This window comes from Pseudophryne corroboree, chromosome 4, assembly GCF_028390025.1.
Source record: "Pseudophryne corroboree isolate aPseCor3 chromosome 4, aPseCor3.hap2, whole genome shotgun sequence".
Lineage (NCBI taxonomy): Eukaryota > Metazoa > Chordata > Amphibia > Anura > Myobatrachidae > Pseudophryne > Pseudophryne corroboree.
Genome location: NC_086447.1, coordinates 415,454,130 through 415,476,038, shown reverse-complemented (window position 1 = coordinate 415,476,038; position 21,909 = coordinate 415,454,130). Strand labels below are relative to the sequence as shown.

The window sequence follows — 21,909 nt, the reverse complement described above, 5'->3', positions numbered from 1 at the left end:
CTTCATTTTTACTCTCTGCAAACACAAACCTTAATTTCTACTCTCTGCAAACACCAAGCTTCATTTCTACTCTCTGCAAACACCAAGCTTAATTTCTACTCTCTCTAACACCAAACTTAATTTCTACTCTCTGCTAACACCAAGCTTTATTTCTACTCTCTGCAAACACCAAGCTTCATTTCTACTCTCTGCAAACACCAAGCTTCATTTCTACTCTCTGCAAACACCAAGCTTCATTTCTACTCTCTGCAAACACCAAGCTTCATATCTACTCTCTGTAACACCAAGCTACAGTAACAAAGAGAGAAGTGACTGCCTAACTGTCTGTGACACAATACACCATTGTCTCAGAAACTCTCACTCAGAAGAAAAAATAGCAACCCACATTCCTTCAGTGACAGCTCCCTACAACAGTTTCTGTTACTCAGTTACTGACCGCAGTGGCCAATCTTTACTGGCCACCCTTTGATTGGTTGTTGGAGAAATCCTTGTTACTGTCATTGGTTAATCCTTTTAATCTTAAATCAGGAAATCACCCTGATATAATTTGTTTAATCTCTCTGACTTTTACAGCAATTGGCCATGACAGCTGTTTTTTTGCATGGACTGGCCATGGATATCACAGTTTTTCACTATTGACTGAGATTGGCCCCATGGTTATTCCACCATGTTCCGGGAGTCCGGTGTTCTTCGTAGAATTGTCCAAAATAGGCTTTACGAATGATGATCGCTATCACTAGAGCCATCAGTACTTTCAATCAATAACAGAAAACCATTTCTGAAAACAATCAATGCTTTGAACCATAAATGGGGATCACTAGTTGGGACATGTGGCAGTGACAACAAGGCCAGGTTAAGGAATGTGCAGTAGTGTGACACATAAAAGCACCGAGATTGATAACAAAACCCTTAACTATCAATAACAAACCATTAATGTTTGCTAATCATTGATTGTTGGTCTTCGGACAGGGTGGCATTGACATGTGTCTGGAGCAGTTGCTTCAGTATTCGCAGTCAGTATCAGCAAAAGGAATTACTGGCAGGTGTCCTTAATAATGATGTGCAGTTTGGTTCTCCAGAAATCTGAATCCACCCAAATTTTGTGGATCGGAACCGAACTAAAACCCGGACCAGATCTCCTGAGGAGATATGATCTAAACTGAGTCATCGGATATTCCCGCAGTCCGTAAATCAGATTTTGAATCCAAATTTAGGGTTTGGGATTTCAAAATTTACACGATTTTAGCTGTGTTTATTGATTTTTATCCACGATAATTGATTTTTACCGAAACAAAAACTGAAACTAAATCAAAACATTTGAGGGTGGTTTTCCCACAACCTTAATCAAAACACAATAATGCACCTCTCTAGTCCTTAATGGTACTGCTCCCTGCTTGTAAACTGCATGTGCATCTTCTTACGATCTTAATATGTGGACAGTAACCAACCAAGAGAGTGACCATTTTTGAATCAAAACATTACTGTTCCTCCTCTCTTCCAAAATTCCCTTTAGTTGGGTTTAATGATTGGATTAATTCCTCCCAGTTGGCTTGTATGTGTGTTTCTCAAGAATATTAATAAAGGGCTGCGGTCAGGATATTGGTTGTTGAAATCCTGATGGTGAAAATGCCAATGGATCTTGATGGTAAGTATTGGGGTTAAGGTTACTCACTAGGGGGAGGGTTAGTCTGCAGGGGGGCAGTAAGGGTAAGGCTGGAGTGGACGGTTAGGGTTTAGCTGCTGGAGGGGTGGGTCATGGTTAGGATTACGGCTATGATTAAAATGCTCACTGAGATCCATCAGAGTTTTGAACGTCAGGATGCCACTACTGGCATTCTGACCGTTGTGATTTCAACAGCCGAGATACCAATACCATTCCTTAATAACACATTACTGCTGATATGATACTGTATGTACATGTTTGGGGGTTTTAGTGTTTAGCTAGTGGTAGTAAAGTGTGTCATTAGATTGTATTCAGATGACTGCTGAGGAGAATGTCTGACCTACTCTCACATTCAATAATGAGTGTCTTGGGTGGGGACTGTTATTGTATTTTACTGGACAGAAAGACAAGGAGATCTGTATCTATTACTCTCAACTTTCTAGATCAGACTTCAATAATCAGGCAGCTGGGAAATCAGCAGCTCAGCTGACTCTGGCTGAAAAAGAATACTGACACTAATACAGTGATGGTTTAACCGATTTATTCTATAGATCATACACACTGTATCGCCACAAATATTGATCCATATCAAACCGCAAGTATCAGTTCTTCCAAATGATCAATACTCAATCCCCACAGTAGAAGGGATGGAAGGAACAAAGAACCATGGCATATCCTCCCCACTTTACTGGATTAGGCATTGATGGGATTATGTATCATTCCTACTTTAAGGATGTTCCAAGTATAAATGGGATTATGTATCATTACTACTGTAAACTAAAGATATCCAAAGTATACATTTTTACTTTAACACCCTATTTGCCCTGTTGCACAGACTGTCGAACTGAGGAATTTCACACAGACAAAAAATCATGGCTACAGCATAGGCATATCCTCTAAAGTTCTGCTTACATAAAGAGAAGAACAAATCAATACTGTACAACATTAAGATGAAGATTCTAAATGCCAATATAGCAGCTCTTATCAGCACTTCATCTGCATACATTTAAGGATACAAAGAATTACATTGTTTTAAAAAAAAAAGTGTCATCCATTCTCACCCAGAGCTTCCAATCTCTGCAAAAGTGTTCGGTATTAAATGCCGGTGGTTGGGATGCCGGCAGTCACATGACCGACAACGGCATCCTGACAATGAAGATCCCGACGTTGGAGGGCGGCTAGGGCTAACCTTCTGGGATTGGTGGATAGGGCTAACCCTCAGGCGGTGGTGGTTAGGGCTACGACCCCCCCCCAGTGCCTATCCCTAACATCTGCACTCCCCCGCCCTAACCAGAACCCCAATACTTATCAGGATGTCAACTGTCAGTGTTCCGACACCGGTTTCTCAATTGGTGTCAGGATTCCGGTGTCCCCTATATAATTTGTGTTTAGAAATCTGACTGGGAAAATTATATTTTATAAAGAATTGGATTTTATAGTTTATAGGTGTCGATATATATATATTGTTTACATTTTTCTTCAGAAAATAATGATAGCATTTTGTTGTAATAGCTCTGCTTTTACAGGGGCTCTGTAGATACCCAGTGCATTTCCACTTATCGTTTATATTATTAAATGTCCCCCACCCCTTACTACTATTTAATTTGCCATGGCACTGTTAGGTTACGGCTCACATGTTTTGTGCTTAGGAATAATGCAATATGCATGACCATCTTGGTAATGCAAATGTAGGGTGCAGGGCACATACAGTATATTCACTATCACTCAGTGTACTCTTGTGCATGCTCACTTCTACTATGTAACTGTAAGCAACCCAAGTCCTTTTCTGATGACCAGGCCACTTTTGAAATGGCTCTACAGCCCTGAGAGATGGGCAGTTATTTCCTTTAAATACAGGATGGGAGATATTATATAGATTGCAACAGAAACCAAAAGAGGTGATGTACAGAATCAAACCCTCTAAAGAGAACAAGTGAAGAATTTGACTTTCGCAAACAGAGTGTACCTATCATTTTATAGAACGTACTGGATAAATGTAGCTAGAAGCCATAACAGAATTTTATTTTAATGGGTCTAAGGTGTAAAAAGGTTGTACCATATTTGCCTATTCTCCAGAAATATCTGTGAGACTCCTGGGAGAGTAGCCCACCATCCTGAATCAAATCCAATTCCCCAGTGAAGTGGAAGGAGTCAGGATGATCCCTCTAGATGGCCTACAAAGCAGACAAATAAGATGCGAAAGTAGGCATTTTGATGTGACATTTCCTGCACACGTGAGCAACCTTCTAGTTTGCAGAGACAAGGCTTAGGGAAGTCCATCCAAGCACACCAATCCAAAACCAAGACGTCTTGCGATGTACAGTGTGAATGAGTTTTATAAATTATGCCTAGATTTAAGAAGATATTTGAAAAAAAATGTATTGTTTTTTGCAGAAAGGTGGCAAGAACAGACTACGTTCGCCCCACTGTGAAGGAAGCTCTAACAAAAATTAAAACGAATCATAGATAAAATGAGTAAACATAACAAACTTTAATTCTATGATCTTTCTCTTTATCGCTGTTATCCCTCCATTTACCATGTGGTGAGCAGAGAGTAAAACTACAGAGAATGGGCATGAGGTACAGTATAACTACTTGGACAATTTCACCAAAAATCAAGCTATTTAATTATAATTGTCTCTAAGAACTTCCATATAAAAAACTATAAAAATCCACTCCATACTTATTTCATATTCCAAATAAGATAAAACAATTCTAGAGCAATGCTTTCATTTCTCCTGTTAACCTGGGTTCATCATGTTCCGATAATGGACATAGTGTGAAAATAAAGGTTTAATGTGGAAAAGGGGGACTGTTGTAGGAAAATCATAACTTGGGAGAACTAAATTAAAATACCGTAGTCTTTCCTATTGCAAATAAAACAAGTCTGAAATTTTAAATTTCTCATGCACCTGACCAAATTTAATACAATGCCCTTATAAAACATATCTAAAGTACTGGCTACGACAAGAAAAATTACGTTTGTGTGCCCAAAAGCCTGACTTTTCACACATTTCTGATCATTACCTCAGGGAGGTGCAAGCAGAAATGGTAGGTGCCCGCGGCACTCACAATCAATCAGAGCAACAATTGCATTGCTCCATCGTGCATCCATTAATTGAATTCACCACTTGTATTCTCATCATGTTTAAAAATTGAAATGTCAAATTCAGACATGGCAATTTTAAAAAATGTTGTTTGATGTTCTCAGGCCCATTTTTAGGGGCAGGTGAGCTGTGCAAGCACATAGGGAGCTGAAAAGCCTACTCCAGGCTAGAATACTCGGGATGCGGCCATCACAGGGACAGGCCTGACCCTGTATTGCCTGTACTCTCAGCGGGAATCTGTGTCACCATATACAATCATCCTGTGTGCCTTCAGAGATCCCCACCCCTCTGTCTGCCTCTTCCAAAGCAAGTCATGCTGGCCGGGAGACGCAAGGCCAGGAAGGGAACAAACACATTACAATAGGTCCCTTCCCGCTGACACCTCTGTACACTGTGCCACCACTGTCAGAGTCTCGGTGAGGTGGACACATTTTTCCGTACAGGTAGGAGCTAGGGCCCGGGACTGAATGATGGGGAGTGGGGTGACATTGTCAGAGCAGAGACCTCTGGGCACTGTACCACCCACCAGGCTTCTGGGTAGTGATATGGGACAGACAGGTTTTGTTTAAAGCTGCTGTAATGCTTGTAAGGGTTTAGTAGATATAATATAGGGGGTTAATTCAGACCTGATCACTGCTGTTCGTTTTCGCACAGCGGGCGATCAGATCTGTACCGTGCATGCGTATGCACCGCAATGCGCCAGCGCATCAGATAACTGCGTCGATGCATAGCGATGAGATGGTGCGAAAAAAGCGATCGCACGGGCGATCGCAAGGTGACCGACAGGAAGAGGCCGTTTGTGGGTGGCAACTGGACGTTTTGGAGGAGTGTCCAGGCAAACGCAGGAGGTTCCAGGCATTTGGAGGGAGGGTTTCTGACGTCAACTCCAGCCCCGATCATCGCAGCAGCTGAGTAAGTCCTGGGCTGAGCAGAAACTGCACAAACTTATGTTTGTGCAGTTCTGCTACACATGCGATCATACACCTGCACACAGCTAATACCCTCCTCCTGTAGGCGGCGACTACCTGATCGTAGGGATGCAAAAAACGCACCATAGGGATCAGGTCTGAATTATCCCCCCACAGCTATAAACATCGCACACAGAGCTGTGATGTCACTGCTGGTGGTACTTTACTCCTCCAAGGGCTGCGTTTTGTAAAAAAAACATAGCAAGAAACCTGGTACTGATTCCTGACAATCTTCCAAAATATAATGGCAGATAAAAAAACTCCATGAATTATATTGTGCAAAAAGTGTGGCCACACTCCTCTTCAGTGAGGCCATGCCCCATTTTCCATGCGCAAATATTTCTATTCTACTTTATTTTTAAATATAACGGGGTGCATTTTTAGTGTTCGCACTGGGAGCCATATACTGTAGTCTAGAAACTGCCCTGAATGTGACTTCTTAGTAAAATGCACAGTGTTCAAACTGCATATAAAACCCAGCATTTTTTATTTGGGTAAAGTCTAGTTAATCTTCCCAACCCCAATGCAGGGGCGGATTGTCCATAAGCTTTGCCTGGAGTTTTCCAGGTAGTCCAATGGCTAAGGAGGCTGCTTGTTGCAAATTTCTTTATTTCTAATTAATCTTTTTATTATCCTCCACCCTGGTCTGTCAATCAGTGCTCCTCCCTTTTTCTCCTCCCCTCTCTTCCTCTCTTATTGCTTCTCTTTCTTTCACCTCTCTTTCCTCCATCCTCTGTCTATTTCTCTTTCCCCCTCTTCTTTCTTCACCCTTCCCCTATCTTGCTCTTTCCCCTCACGTGCATACTAACATAATATCATTTTTCTGAGTACTTGATTCTATTGTATGATTATATCTATAGCCAGTGTCAGATTTCCCACTAGGCATGTAAGGCACATGTCTAGGGGCGCCACTTGCTGGGGACAGTACAACAGGCTGCTACCCCTCTGCCACTGTATCTGAGCAGCTGGCCTTTTTTATTTAGCACCATGGAGGGGGGAAGGTCGCAGGTAGAGATTTATGGTGAAGGAGGATGGGGCTGCCGCCTACCTTATTGCTGTCTGCTTGTCCGGACTTGATGTGATTGGAAGACTCCAAGAGTCCACAGAAGTTAGGACTGTTCCCACCACAGTGTATGACTCGGAGAGGAGAGGGAGTGTGATGTCTCAGCAGCAGGGCATCGCTACAAGGGACTGAGCTATACTGCTGTCAAAGGGAGAGGTGAAGCTGCAGCAGATCCCCGGCCAGCCAGAGGGTGACAGAACTGTTCTGCTGCTTGTAAGGTAAGCGGGAGTGGAGGGAAACACATGTGTAACATGGAGGGAGCAGTGTGAGCAGTACAGGGCAGTGAAGGGTGGGGGAGTAGAGAAGTGTGATGTGGGCAGTCAGATGTGATGAGGTAGTGAGTTGGGGGGGGGGGCCTGTAAGTTATTACGGGGAAATGGGTTCTGTGAGGTGTGCAGAGAGAGCAGTCAGAGCTGTGTAGCGGGGTGGGGAGAGGGCAGTGAGATATGGAGTGATCTTGCAATGAGAGAGCTATGAATGGGGTAATGGAAAGCTAGTTAGGGGCAGTCAGGGAGATATGCAGGGAGGTGAAAGTGAAAGACTTATTTATTTATTATTATTTTTAGGGGGGGCAGCCCCTTAATCCACCTCTGTCTATACGGTATACGTTTAATTTGCCAGCTGTCGGGATCCCTGCGTTCAGGATACCGATGCCGGACTACCAACAGCTGGAAATCCCGGCGCACAGGGGCTATTCCCACTTGTGGGTGTCCACGACACCCATAGAGTGGGAATAGAACCTGTGGCGAGCACATCGAGCCACTGAGCCCGCAAGCGGACTCTTTGCGCTCGCCCCACTGCCAGCATACCAGCGGCCAGGATGCCGTTGCCGGTATACTAACGGCTGGCATCCCAGCGCCAGGGAATCATACTGAACCCAGCTATAGCATTACCTTTTTTCTTTTCATCTTTACTGTTGTAAGTAAGTAACAGTATCTTACCTCACTCTGCAACAATAGTGTTGTGGTCCTTGGGATGCGCAATACATTGTATTGCTTCTTGTACTGTATTGCAGTCATTTGGAAGCTAATTGTACTCTGTAGATGCTACAGGGATTATTAATGCACTGTATGTCACTCACTGGAATGCTTTATGCACCCTAAGGTAGTAACTGGGATTCTGTAAGTTAAGGTGGCCACTAGGATGTTCAAGGTACTGCATGCAGTCACTGGGACTCTCACTTGTACTGTACTGTATTTTGTTTACTAAGATGCTTAATGTACTGTATCATGGTCACTGAGATGCTTTATGTACTGTACTGTATAGTGTTCACTGTTCACTGGAACATTCAATGTACTGCACCATGGTCACATTAATGTACTATTGGGCGATTCAGACCTGATCGCAGCTGTACGTTTTCAGGGAGTGTTTGGGAAAACACAGGCGTGTCCATGCGTTTACAGCAGAGCTGGCCAAACCGGTCCTCGAGATCTACCAACAGTTCACATTTTCCAGACCACCTGGCTAGTGCACAGGTGTAGTCATTACTAATTAAGATGTGCTGCATTCATTCCTAACTGACAGTTCTACAGGTCTCCAGGAGGCCTGGAAAACATAAACTGTTGGTAGATCTCGAGGACCGGTTTGGCCAGCCCTGGTTTACAGGGAGGGTTCTTGTCATCATTCTGGTCCTGGACAGGCTGATGTGATCGCAGCGGCTGAGTAAGTCCTGGGCTGCGCAGAGACTGCACAAGATCTGTTTGTACAGCTCTGCTACACATGCAATCGCACACTTGCACAGCTAAAATACACTCCCCCTGTGGGCGCGACTATCTGTTCGCAGCAGTGCAAAAAAACCCTAGCGAGCGATCAGGTCTGAATTACCCCCCATATTTCAGTCACTGGGAAGCTTAATGTACTCTATATCAATTACTGGAATGCGCAATGTACTGCATGACAGTAACTGGGATGCTTGAAGCACTGTAAGGCAGTTACTGGGAGGCTGTATGGTGATTACTAGGATGTTCTATGTACTGTGTGGCAGGCCTTGGGATGCTTACTTAATGTGCTGTATGGTGATCACTGAGATGTTTAATGTACTCTATCATTTACACTGGAATGCTTACCGTACTATGGGGGTAATTCCAAGTTGATCGCAACAGGAATTTTGTTAGCAATTGGGCAAAACCATGTACACTGCAGGGGAGGCAGATGTAACATGTGCAGAGAGAGTTAGATTTGGGTGTGGTGAGTTCAATCTGCAATCTAAATTGCAGTGTAAAAATAAAGCAGCCAGTATTTACCCTGCACAGAAACAAAATAACCCACCCAAATCTAACTCTCTCTGCAAATGTTATATCTGCCCCCTCTGCCCTGCACATGGTTTTGCCCAACTGCTAAAAAATTTCCTGCTGCGATCAACTTGGAATTACCCCCTATATCCCAGTCACTGGGATGCTTAACCACTTAACTGACAAATTATTTTCCGAAAAACAGCTCAGAAAATGTTTTTTTTTTTTTTAATGAGTGAATTAGTTGTAGAATGTGTATTTAACCTTATTCAAAATGACTTTAGTTAAAAAATAATAATAATTATATTCGAGGAAAAAAATCTCCCCCCAAAAACATCGGAACATCTGTCACAACATTGGAACATAACGACCATCGAAAACATTGCGACCATTGCGACGTTCACTTTGAAAGCTGAAACAGCCACCAGGTACGGGGGTGTGACTGGGGTGGTTTATTTACACTTTCCCAGCTGCTGCTATTGTCTGCAGCCGCTGGGTGGGGGGTCCTGCCGTGCTGACCGATCAGCAGTGATTGGCAGAACGGCAAACACTGGGATAGGGTGCTGGAAGGCAGAGGTTCCGGTTTCTTTTCCCTGCCGCTGCAAACACTCTCTATCTGACTGGTCAGATAAGACACTTGCTGGTATGGTCCCATCTGATGCGACCATCCCAGGCAAGTGGTTAATGTATTGTATATTGATGTACTGTATAGCATTCATTTAGATGCTCATTTTGCTGTATAGTGGTCACTGGGGTTCTCAATGTATGGTCATTGGGATGATCAGTGTATTTTGTAGCAGCCTTGGAATACTCAATATATTTTATGGAAGTCACGAGATGCTCTCTGTATTGTATACTGGTCACTAGGATGTTCAATGTACTGTATTGTGATCACTAGGATACTCTATGCACTCTATGGTGGTCATTAGGTTAATTAATGTGGAGTCGCTGGTAAGCGTAATATACTCTATAGCGGTCAATGAGATGGCTATTGTACTGTATGTTCGTCAGCAAGAACCTTTATATACTGTATGATGGTTATGTAGTGTATAGTCAATCAATGAGTCTTCTGTATGCTGTCTGTATTCTATGGAGGCACTGAGATGATAAGTCGACTGTATCATGCCACTGGGATGCTTACTGTACTGTATGATGAGCCACTGGGATGCTTAATCTACTGTATCATGGTAACTAGGATGCATAGAGCACTATTTTGTAGTCACTCTAATGCTCAATGTACAATAGTGTAGAATGGTCTCTGGGATCCTTAATGTACTGTATGGTGGTCACTGGGATGCTCAATGTATTTTATGGTGGTGTCTGGGATACTTAATGTATTTTCTAGCAGTCATTAGCATATTCTTTATATTTTTTCTAACCATAGAGTGCTAACTGCATTGAACATGTCATGGCAGTCATTAGCATATTCTTTATATTTATTCTAACCATAGAGTGCTAACTGCATTGAACATGTCACTGGTATGGTCTATGTATAGTATAATGGTCACTAGGTTGCTGGTTGTATCCTGTATTACGGGTACCGGAATACTGTCTGCAATGCATGGCAGTCTCTGGAATTTCTCCGTGGTGCATGACAGCAACAGGTATGCTCTCTGCATTGTATGGCAGTCACTCAGTAATGCATGCCGGCCACTGGGATTCTCTTTCGACTGTATGTCTGTCACTGGGATGCTCTCTGCAGAGTGTAATAGTCACTGGGATAGTGTTTGTAGTGTATGGCAGTCATATGGAAGCTCTATATATTGCATGGCGCTCATTGAAATGCTTTTGTATTGTGACTAGGGCTAAAGTCTGCTAATCCCCAAGTACAATTACGTTGGGTCCCCAACCACAATTTATTTGGTCTCACCAACTGTATATGATGCCTTTTTCAGAATTTTCTCCAGGGCAATTTTAGATTCCCTATCTGTCCCTTCTGACTTGTCTTTTCAGGTTTACACTACATTATAACATAATCTATATTTGCAAAAACATACCTAGTTTTGTATGTTCATCAGACTGCATTAACACACCCTTCTGTAGCGGATGAGTTTTCTGTTTATGGATAAGTTAATGATTAGATTTTTTCCTTATATTAAATGCCCCTCAACAAAAAATGGGTTAACATGCATTTACTTTTAACGTCTCATCCACTGTAGAAAATTATTAAACAAATAGAATAGAAAAACATTTTTTTCGTGCTCACATCACATCACTAGTGAATAAGAAAAAACACACATAATGGTGATAATGGTTGTCTGTTAATGATGCACTCTACTGTCATCATGTACAGTAGATACAGTATCATCTAGTGATATTATTATTAGCATGCAATCCTATACCTAAAATGTAATAAAACAATCCTGAAATGCAAAACTTGCAACCAATAGAATTTCCTACCCGAGTTATTATGACAATACTTAACGCATGCCTTATAGGGAGAACACATGCAGAGCATTTCCGAGCACTGTTTTTCAGTCACCTTCCTGATGATTTCACACTCGTACAATAAATAAACAATAAAAACATTTTATATTGTGCATGAAAATATGGTGAATATTATCCACAATAACAATTAGCGAATACTAGTGACCCAGTGCAGTTTATTGAACACATTTGAAAAATTACTGAACCTAATCTCAATGACATACTGTAAGTGTGGTCTGTAAATTATCCCTTCATTTCTACAAAAATAGGTGTAAAGTAAATTTTAGCCTACTTTTGTAGAAATTGCCATTCATTATAAAGATAATCCAGAAGATATCATGGATGTCTCCTGCTTACCTTTCAGCCCCAGTCTGGCCCACTGTCCCCGTACAGTATGGGGACCTTAATTCATTCAGCTTCAAAAATACAAAATTTTTGGAGCTTGACAGCAGGAACATTCAGATGGCGCTGATTCCCAAACCCTGATCCCTCATTATGGGAAGGAGTCCCGGGTTGAATAGAGGGTTTCTTTCGGATCCCTTTGCCCCTGTTTGGCTCCCTCCATCCATATAAAGAGAACTAGAAAGAGGGTTGTTGAGTTGGGTGCACTATATCAATTAATTGGGTTGATTGTCAAGATTAAAGCGTAACGTTTATTACTTTTATTAATATTAAGAAGGTCCTTGTCGTGGGACACATACAGCAAAATATAGAGGTTAAAAACATGACATATACAAACACATACGTGAAAATAAAGAAAATGTGAGACAGATTCTTAAAAAGTGGGGTCACCACAATAACTCCTGCAACTAGTATAATTATTTATGTGTAAGACAATAACCACTCAGGATATAGACTGGATGATGTTTGCCAGTCCTAAGTGTAATTAATATCGTATGGGACGATTAAATGTTACCACGGATAGTGGTGTGTTATAAGTGGAACACTGCCTCTGGTACGCGGATACGGTGGAAAATATAATACAATAAGGGCCTCTTTCCCAACTGATAGTAATATACAAGTAAGTTGCTCTTAAATGGAGAGCATTAACTCCAATGATACTGGTGGTTGAAACATAAAAAATGTGTTGTACCACTGGTGCCTTATAATACAAAATGCTGTGTATCTCCTTGCGTACTGCGTTCTGAATACATCAGTAACGCTGCCTTAACAAAAGTCCAGGGTCAACAGGATATGCCCCGTGTAATGGTGGAATCAATTGAAAGATGTACTGAGATACTGCAGTGATGATTATATTTCAAATATAGGCACAAAGTGAGTATATTGCAGTCCACATTTATTTAGAGATAAAAGGAAAAGATGTTGCAAAATGTCCTAAGACTAATGTAATACAAGAGCAACACTTGTTGCAACACCAGTTCATGCAAAGGAAAGAGGATTTGCAATAATATTGCTTCACTGATGTATGTGATATTCATGAATCATACACATGTATACCTATTGAGAAAATATTACTTTTATTATAAGTGTATAATACACTATTATCTTTACTGATCATACGCGTGTACACCTCTTGTAAGGTAAATCACTTGTATTATCTGGGTATACAAATGTGTACTCAATGTAAGAAATCCACTGGAGACGTCCAGAATATTGAAAGCAAAAAGTATATATTAATAATAAATGATATATATTTAAGCAGTGTTCTTAACACCCTTAGGGTCAGTTGTCCCTATTATAGAGTAATGAGTCCTCTCTATAGGGATTATGATGATAATAAATGCCGTTACTGCTGGCTCTGATAACCCCTAGGATGTGATATAGCTCCAGACCAATGCTTATACAGGTTGAGTATCCCATATCCAAATATTCCGAAATACAGAATATTCCGAAATACGGACTTTTTTGAGTAAGAGTGAGATAGTGAAACCTTTGTTTTTTGATGGCTCAATGTACACAAACTTTGTTTAATACACAAAGTTATTAAAAATATTGTATTAACTGTCCTTCAGGCTGTGTGTATAAGGTGTATATGAAACATAAATGAATTGTGTGAATGTACACACTTTGTTTAATGCACAAAGTTATAAAAAATATTGGCTAAAATTACCTTCAGGCTGTGTGTATATGGTGTATATGTAACAAATGCATTCTGTGTGCTTAGATTTAGGTCCCATCACCAGGATATCTCACTATGGTATGCAATTATTCCAAAATACGGAAAAATCCCATATCCAAAATACCTCTGGTCCCAAGCATTTTGGATAAGGGAGACTCAACCTGTAATGCAATTCCTGATTCCTCTAGTTTTATTATAAGTAGTACAGTGGTTACTGGGCACAGAGTAATTACAGCTTCAATAATGGTAATAAGGTAATCCACCAATATACACTGTTCAGAGAAGCAAGTAATTGCTGTCTCTGTTTGCTGAAATAGTCTAGGGTAATCCCCTGTGTTGCTATCTCGAGTGGTAGTTTGTCTGTCTTCCTAAACTCATACACACAGCCTGCCGAGCAAATCCCGATTGCTGAATGCTATGGCTCTGTAGAGATCAGTGCTGGTGCAGGTAAAACATCACTATCTATTGCACAGAATACAACATTGCATATAACATTTTAAGGAGTGTGGTGGCCCACTAACAAGCCGACATGCATGTTTCGCTGTACGGGCAGCTTTAACGAGGCTGAACCCGATTGATTCCCCCCAGCCGTGATTTAACGGGTAAGTCTGACCAATCATAATAGAGGAAACAGTCACATGTTTCTCTCGACCTATCCTGATCATTGTCCTGCAGGCCCGGCATAATTGCGGGGACTTTAACATTGTCTCCACAGTCTGACATGTGTCTGGATTCCGGCTCCGATCACATGATCGGAGCCCGGTGTTTTAAACATTACTACTGACGTCTGGAACAACTGAGCCCTCCATCAGTCGCTCGCCGTAATATGCGATTGTGTGATGGTATTGGCTTAAACGTGACAGCTACTGTATTCAGAATCAATCAACTAGAATAGAAACTCCAGTCCTGTGATTGTAAATCCTATGTCTGATGTCTTTTGCATACTAGGATGATTGTAGTTATGAAAACGTGGGGCGGCAGATTATCAATAAATTAATGAATGAATATTGATAACCAGCAGAATGCGTCTATCCCTAAATGTGGCATTAATTGGCAATTATCAGGACAATGATCAGGATAGGTCGAGAGAAACATGTGACTGTTTCCTCTATTATGATTGGTCAGACTTACCCGTTAAATCACGGCTGGGGGGAATCAATCGGGTTCAGCCTCGTTAAAGCTGCCCGTACAGCGAAACATGCATGTCGGCTTGTTAGTGGGCCACCACACTCCTTAAAATGTTATATGCAATGTTGTATTCTGTGCAATAGATAGTGATGTTTTACCTGCACCAGCACTGATCTCTACAGAGCCATAGCATTCAGCAATCGGGATTTGCTCGGCAGGCTGTGTGTATGAGTTTAGGAAGACAGACAAACTACCACTCGAGATAGCAACACAGGGGATTACCCTAGACTATTTCAGCAAACAGAGACAGCAATTACTTGCTTCTCTGAACAGTGTATATTGGTGGATTACCTTATTACCATTATTGAAGCTGTAATTACTCTGTGCCCAGTAACCCCTGTACTACTTATAATAAAACTAGAGGAATCAGGAATTGCATTATAAGCATTGGTCTGGAGCTATATCACATCCTAGGGGTTATCAGAGCCAGCAGTAACGGCATTTATTATCATCATAATCCCTATAGAGAGGACTCATTACTCTAGAATAGGGACAACTGATCCTAAGGGTGTTAAGAACACTGCTTAAATATATATCATTTATTATTAATATATACTTTTTGCTTTCAATATTCTGGACGTCTCCAGTGGATTTCTTACATTGAGTACACATTTGTATACCCAGATAATACAAGTGATTTACCTTACAAGAGGTGTACACGCGTATGATCAGTAAAGATAATAGTGTATTATACACTTATAATAAAAGTAATATTTTCTCAATAGGTATACATGTGTATGATTCATGAATATCACATACATCAGTGAAGCAATATTATTGCAAATCCTCTTTCCTTTGCATGAACTGGTGTTGCAACAAGTGTTGCTCTTGTGTTACATTAGTCTTAGGACATTTTGCAACATCTTTTCCTTTTATCTCTAAATAAATGTGGACTGCAATATACTCACTTTGTGCCTATATTTGAAATATAATCATCACTGCAGTATCTCAGTACATCTTTCAATTGATTCCACCATTACACGGGGCATATCCTGTTGACCCTGGACTTTTGTTAAGGCAGCGTTACTGATGTATTCAGAACGCAGTACGCAAGGAGATACACAGCATTTTGTATTATAAGGCACCAGTGGTACAACACATTTTTCATGTTTCAACCACCAGTATCATTGGAGTTAATGCTCTCCATTTAAGAGCAACTTACTTGTATATTACTATCAGTTGGGAAAGAGGCCCTTATTGTATTATATTTTCCACCGTATCCGCGTACCAGAGGCAGTGTTCCACTTATAACACACCACTATCCGTGGTAACATTTAATCGTCCCATACGATATTAATTACACTTAGGACTGGCAAACATCATCCAGTCTATATCCTGAGTGGTTATTGTCTTACACATAAATAATTATACTAGTTGCAGGAGTTATTGTGGTGACCCCACTTTTTAAGAATCTGTCTCACATTTTCTTTTCTTTATTTTCACGTATGTGTTTGTATATGTCATGTTTTTAACCTCTATATTTTGCTGTATGTGTCCCACGACAAGGACCTTCTTAATATTAATAAAAGTAATAAAAGTTACGCTTTAATCTTGACAATCAACCCAATTAATTGATATAGTGCACCCAACTCAACAACCCTCTTTCTAGTTCTCTTTATATGTTTTGATACCTTGGTTGTAATAGGGTCGCACCCCCAGAGAGGCATAAAGTCTAATTCAGACACACGTCTATTGGGGTTTCATTGATTATTTATCAATTAAATTGTTAACATAGATCATTCAAGTGTGCAGATGTACCTCTCTTTTCGTGTTCTGGCTCCCTCCATCGGAAGTCGCACATGCTTGAACCCAAGTTCATACATATGCACTAGCACTGCCAAGTCAGACTCAGCAGTGCAAAGTTTCACCACTACTAAAGTAGTGATAGGGTGCACGGCATAGCTGATATTTGGATAAGCTATCTCCAGCTTAATTATCAAGGTCCACCCGAAAAGTATTGTTATGAACCAAGCTATTTATAAAATTAGAAGCTGTGTATTATCTCCCATTGGAAAAGAATGGCTTTGCAATAATCGTATGACATGTAATACTGTACCATCCTTCCAGTATACAAAAAAAAGGAATTCAACATAAGAAGCATTCATTTGTAATTATAACATGTTGGGTACCGCGTACAGTTGTATTCAATGTTTTTGTATTCCAAACACAATGTGGGATACAACTTCTGAATGTGAAATAGAAATATTAATTGGCTAGATACAGCATGTCCTGGCTTCTCATGGAAGGGGTGTGAACTACGAACAATAGGAACAGTTCTGCCTCATTCTGTATCACCTTTCCTCATTCTGCATCACCTTTCCTACAGTATCTTATACAGATTCAGACAGTACATCAGCATAATCATCTGCAGGGTATGTAGTTGCTTTACCGACGGTCGGAATCCCGGCGGTCAGGATACAGATGCCGGAATCCCGACAGCTTACAATGCCGGCAAACAGGGGCTATTCCCACTCGTAGGTGTCCACGACACCCACAGAGTGGGAACAGAACCTGTGGTGAGCGCAGCAAGGGGCTCCGTTGCGCTATCTCCATCCCCGCCGGCACTCTGGCGACTGGGATCCCGACACCCGGATCCCAACAGCCGGCATTACAGCCCCAACCCATCTGCAGATTAGCTACTTTGTTAAAGGGTGGTGCATCCCATTTTCTTGTTATAAGCAGGTTGACAAGAGGGTTTTGCAGTTGCACTGAGGGCATATTGATTCAGCCAGAAATGCCTTATTCGGGTTGTCTTCAGTTTGCGGCTGTCGGGATCCCGGTGCACAGTATACCGGCGCCGAAATCCTGACACCTGGCATACCGACACCTTTTCTCCCTCCACGACCCCCCTGGAGGGAGAACAGATCAGCGTGGCAAGCGCACGAGCCCGCAAGGGGCTCATTTGCACTTGCCCAGCTGTCGGTATGCCGGCGGTGGGGATTCCAGCGCCGGTATGCTGGCCACCGGCATACCAAACTACACCCCCTAATTCCACTGTTTGTAGGTGACAGGCACACTTTCATATGCCCAAGGACTGCTGAAATGTCTCGCTGCACTTTTCCTTCACTAATGCAATGCATTATTTACAGACAGGCAGTTATTTTCAGTTCTCCGTCAGTATACAAAGTGCATACATAGATGCAGGCATCTTAGATTGGCATAAATCATTACACTGAAAAACCACAAGCCTAGCATAACCAGAAACTGCTGTTTAACTGCTGTAATTGTACAATCCTATATTGTGCTAAATCCTTCTGGACACCAGTCATTTTAATTATCCCATCTGTTCAGTATCTGATTTAGCTCCTAGTCCTAATATAGAAGGGCGTATTGTTTCCAACTCTGAAACGTTAGGGCAATTCAGTTTATGCAAGGCCATGTGTGCAGTTGTTCAGTAGAATATTAAGATCTATTTTTAAGACATCGTTATGTCTGGCAAGTGGTAACATCAAACTGCCAGCGTACAGTTCATTATCACAGGCAGCAAGCAGCAGGGAACATTTCAAGCAGTGTTAGAGTTCCACAGAATCTGTAAGGCCACACGAGCGGGTAGGCAGAGATTACAAAGCACAAGGAAAGGAAGTCACCCATCATGCACCTTCTATCAGATTGCATTCTCAGATATTATATGAGCAGACAGGATGCTGAATACCTAAGTTTCCGAGAGCTGCAAATCCTGAAGAGCTTCTGTTTACTACTACAAAGCTTACTAGGAGTGAGGGGAGATAGAGGATCACGTTACTGTGCGTGGCACTAACAGGAAATTAGTTAGGCCTCATCACCTTCTACTAAAACAGTATATTACAAAAGACAAAACTACATGCAAAGACACATCTTCAGAATAGGAAGATATTGACAACATTCACAAATAAAGTTATCTGATAGGGCAGGCACTAAACAGGTTATCAGATTGTTGTATATACATTATACATAGGTTGTTACACTATGTGTATAATAATCAATATCTGCTATCTACCATGCAGTAACACAACACAACTGTAGAGGAAAGTAAAATGCAGAGAAGCTGTATAGAACATAATGTGACAAACATAGTTTATATAATAGCATTGTTCCATGGTGGGAGGCAATAATTATGTCTCTGATTCTGTTCCTGACTGTATAAAACTGCAGTGAGCCACTCAGAATTTTTTATACTTAATTACATAAACCAAAGTCTTCAACTGAGTATATGAACAAAATGACTGCAATTTAAAATATCTTAAAGGATAAATATAACAAAAAAGAATGTGGTTTTCAGCTCCATATGTTAAACATGGGTTCAGTATGGTATGCCGGCGGTCGGGGCTCCCGGCGACCAGCATACCGGCGCCGGGAGCTCGACCGCCGACTTACCGACAGTGTGGTGAGCGCAAATGAGCCCCTTGCGGACTCGCTGCGCTCGCCGTGCTACGGGCACGGTGCACGCTATTTTATTCTCCCTCCAGGGGGGTCCGTGGACACCCACGAGGGAGAATAAGTGTCGATATGCCGGCTGTCGGGATTCCGGCGCCGGTATACTGTGCGCCGGGATCCCGTCAGTCGACATACTGAAGACCACCCGTTAAACATATATGTAGAACACAGAAGACTGATTACCTAGGGTCTGGCTATCCACCCAAAGTCTGCAACAGTCAGGAAAAGCTGTGCAGCATATTGTCTATGAATAACAAACAGTGTACATGAGAAAACCCTCAAAAGGAGTACTGAAGTGCTGAAAGAATCCATTGACCGTGGATAACATATATAAAGTATATTGATAATTGCTATTACTGTCCCCAGTCCCATACCTGCAAGATTTTGCAAGAGTTAATGGTGGGTACACTATATAATGATGGTGGGTACACTATATAATGAAATGCCGCCCATACAAATTCTGCGCAGTATTAAAGTACACAGAACAAAAATGAAAACAAGTCCAAAGGGTTACTATAAATAACATCACTTTTATCAGTGTCAGTGTGGTATTACATATCAACTAGTACTACTGCATAGTGACGTTTTCTTTTTCTAAGTCAATACACACAGTCGACACGACAATTGCTCTATATATATTTAGGATGCCTTAAACACTGAATAAGTGACAGTATGGGGCAGTACGGATGGTGTAATGTAGAACATTACTGCCTCACAGCACTGAGGTCATGGGTTCAATTCCTACCATGACCCTAACTGTGTGGAGTTTGTATATTCTGCCCTTGCTTGTACGGGTTTCCCCCCACAATCCAAAATATACTAGCAGGTTAATTGACTCCCCCAAATAAGAACCCCAGTGTGTATGTACAGTACATGGGCAGACTTTGATGGTCCAAGTGGTCATTACCTACCATCAAATTCTATGTAGCTATGACATACAGGTATTTTTACTAAGAGGAGAAAAGTTCTATCTGGCAAAAACACAGTTTTTTGTTTTACCAGAAATAGGACTTCTCCCTATTTATTAAGGGCTTTAACTACAGTATCTCTGGTGAAAGCTTCCCCATGTTTAACAAGGATTGCTGCAATCTTCCTTAATAACTGTGATGCTGCTGCTTCTTAAGATGGCTATATACTGGGATTATGGCATTTGGCTATGATGTCTACACACCCTGTATGAGGAACTGAAAATACTGTCCTATTGGGGGGTAGGGGCACCAGCCCTGGTCATAAATATTGCTTAGAATGGATTAATTCTGTCAATACATGTAAACATATACAATATATGCTCTCCTCCCTTCCCTGACAGCTGAAACACGCTGCCGCCGGACTGAGCACAAAGGGGCAGGAGAGGCACATGCTGCGCTCTCCTCCCCTAACACACACACACACAGCAGCAGCAGCAGCAGCAGCAGCCGTGAGTAGCACTGTGGGGTGGGGGGCATGTGTGGGGTAATGTGTATCTGGCACTGTGGGGCAATGTGTATCTGGCACTGTGGGGCATTTGTGTATCTGGCACTGTGGTACATTTGTGTATCTGGCACTGTTGGCATATGTGTATCTGGCACTGCACTATTGGGGGCATATCTGTATCACGCCCCATTTTAATTGGCCACACCCTGTGTGGCATGTGGCCACACCCATTTTTGGCGTGCTTACACATACCACTGAGGGGCATAACTACTGGGGGCATAACTACTGGGGCATAACTACTGGGGGGTAGGCTAATTTAAGTTGATAATTTTTTTATGGCCCCCGAAGGATTTTATAAATATCCAAATGGCCCTTGGTAGAAAAAAGGTTCCCCACCCCTGATCTAGAGGCTGGGTACCCAGCAGCTGGTCCACACAGAAGGGATGATAATTACTCAGTCAGCCCTGGCCATAAAGTGGGTGGTAATGCCTGTACTGTGCTGATGGTGGCTGGCTCCTCTCCTGGGTGCAGCCTAGAATATATTCCCTTGAGTTGGGGGGTGCAGTCATTTATTTGAGGGGTTAGGTGGGTTGGGGAGGTGCATACATGTGCCTGGGAAGTATACACTAATATTATCTAAGGAGTAAGGTGGGTTGGGGGTGTAGTAATGTGCCTTGGGGGTATTTACTAATATTATCTTGGGGGTGAGGTACTGTAAGTTTTAAGGGGTGCAATAATGTGCCTGGGGGGTTTATACTAATTATCTGAGGGGGTTAAATAGGTTGTGGGGAAGGTGTAGTAATATCCAGTATCTGTTCTTTTTTTACATCCATTCATAATACTTACCTCACCATCGGCACCACAGATATCACCAGGAACAATGAAAGAGGCACTTTTCTGTAATAACATACATATGTGTCCTCATACATCCTGCCTTAATATGCCACACAGTGCGAGATGCCTGGCGGGAGTGAGCTGGCAGGTCCGTGAGGCTAGTGTCAGGTGTCTTTTTTGCCCAAAATACCGATATACAAGTATTGCATCTCAAATTAATCAGCACAGTCTCCTGGTGCATCCTGGCTGCATTGCATTGCAACTAAGACACAGTTTCAACAAAATAGATACAAAAAAAAAAACGATTGGCGCTAGCTGAGTCTCACAAGACTTGTCGCTCTCTGAGGAGCAACGGCAGCAATGCTGTATGAGGACACATCTGTATCAGCAGCCCTATTAAACAAGTGCTGCAATCTATAACAAACAAATATGATTACAAAGCGGTAAGGAGCTGGGTGCAGCAAGTGAAGGCTTGGAAGGCTGCATGCGGCGTCAGGGCTGGTGCAGTGTCTCTGTTGAGTA

General features: G+C 41.9%; 1 protein-coding gene across 2 annotated transcripts in view; it reads right to left on the bottom strand.

Annotated features, from left to right (window-relative positions):
- The window catches only part of KCNQ5 (potassium voltage-gated channel subfamily Q member 5), a 1,045,273-nt gene that overhangs the window by 169,491 nt on the left and 853,873 nt on the right, over positions 1 to 21,909 (bottom strand). Inside the window, exon 10 of one of the 2 annotated variants that reach the window (XM_063916808.1) lies at positions 18,380 to 18,436. The exons of the other annotated variant lie outside the window; for it this stretch is intronic. Coding sequence (XP_063772878.1) covers positions 18,380 to 18,436 — 57 coding nt within the window. The remainder of the gene's footprint in view (positions 1 to 18,379; positions 18,437 to 21,909) is intronic. 2 annotated transcript variants of the gene reach the window in all.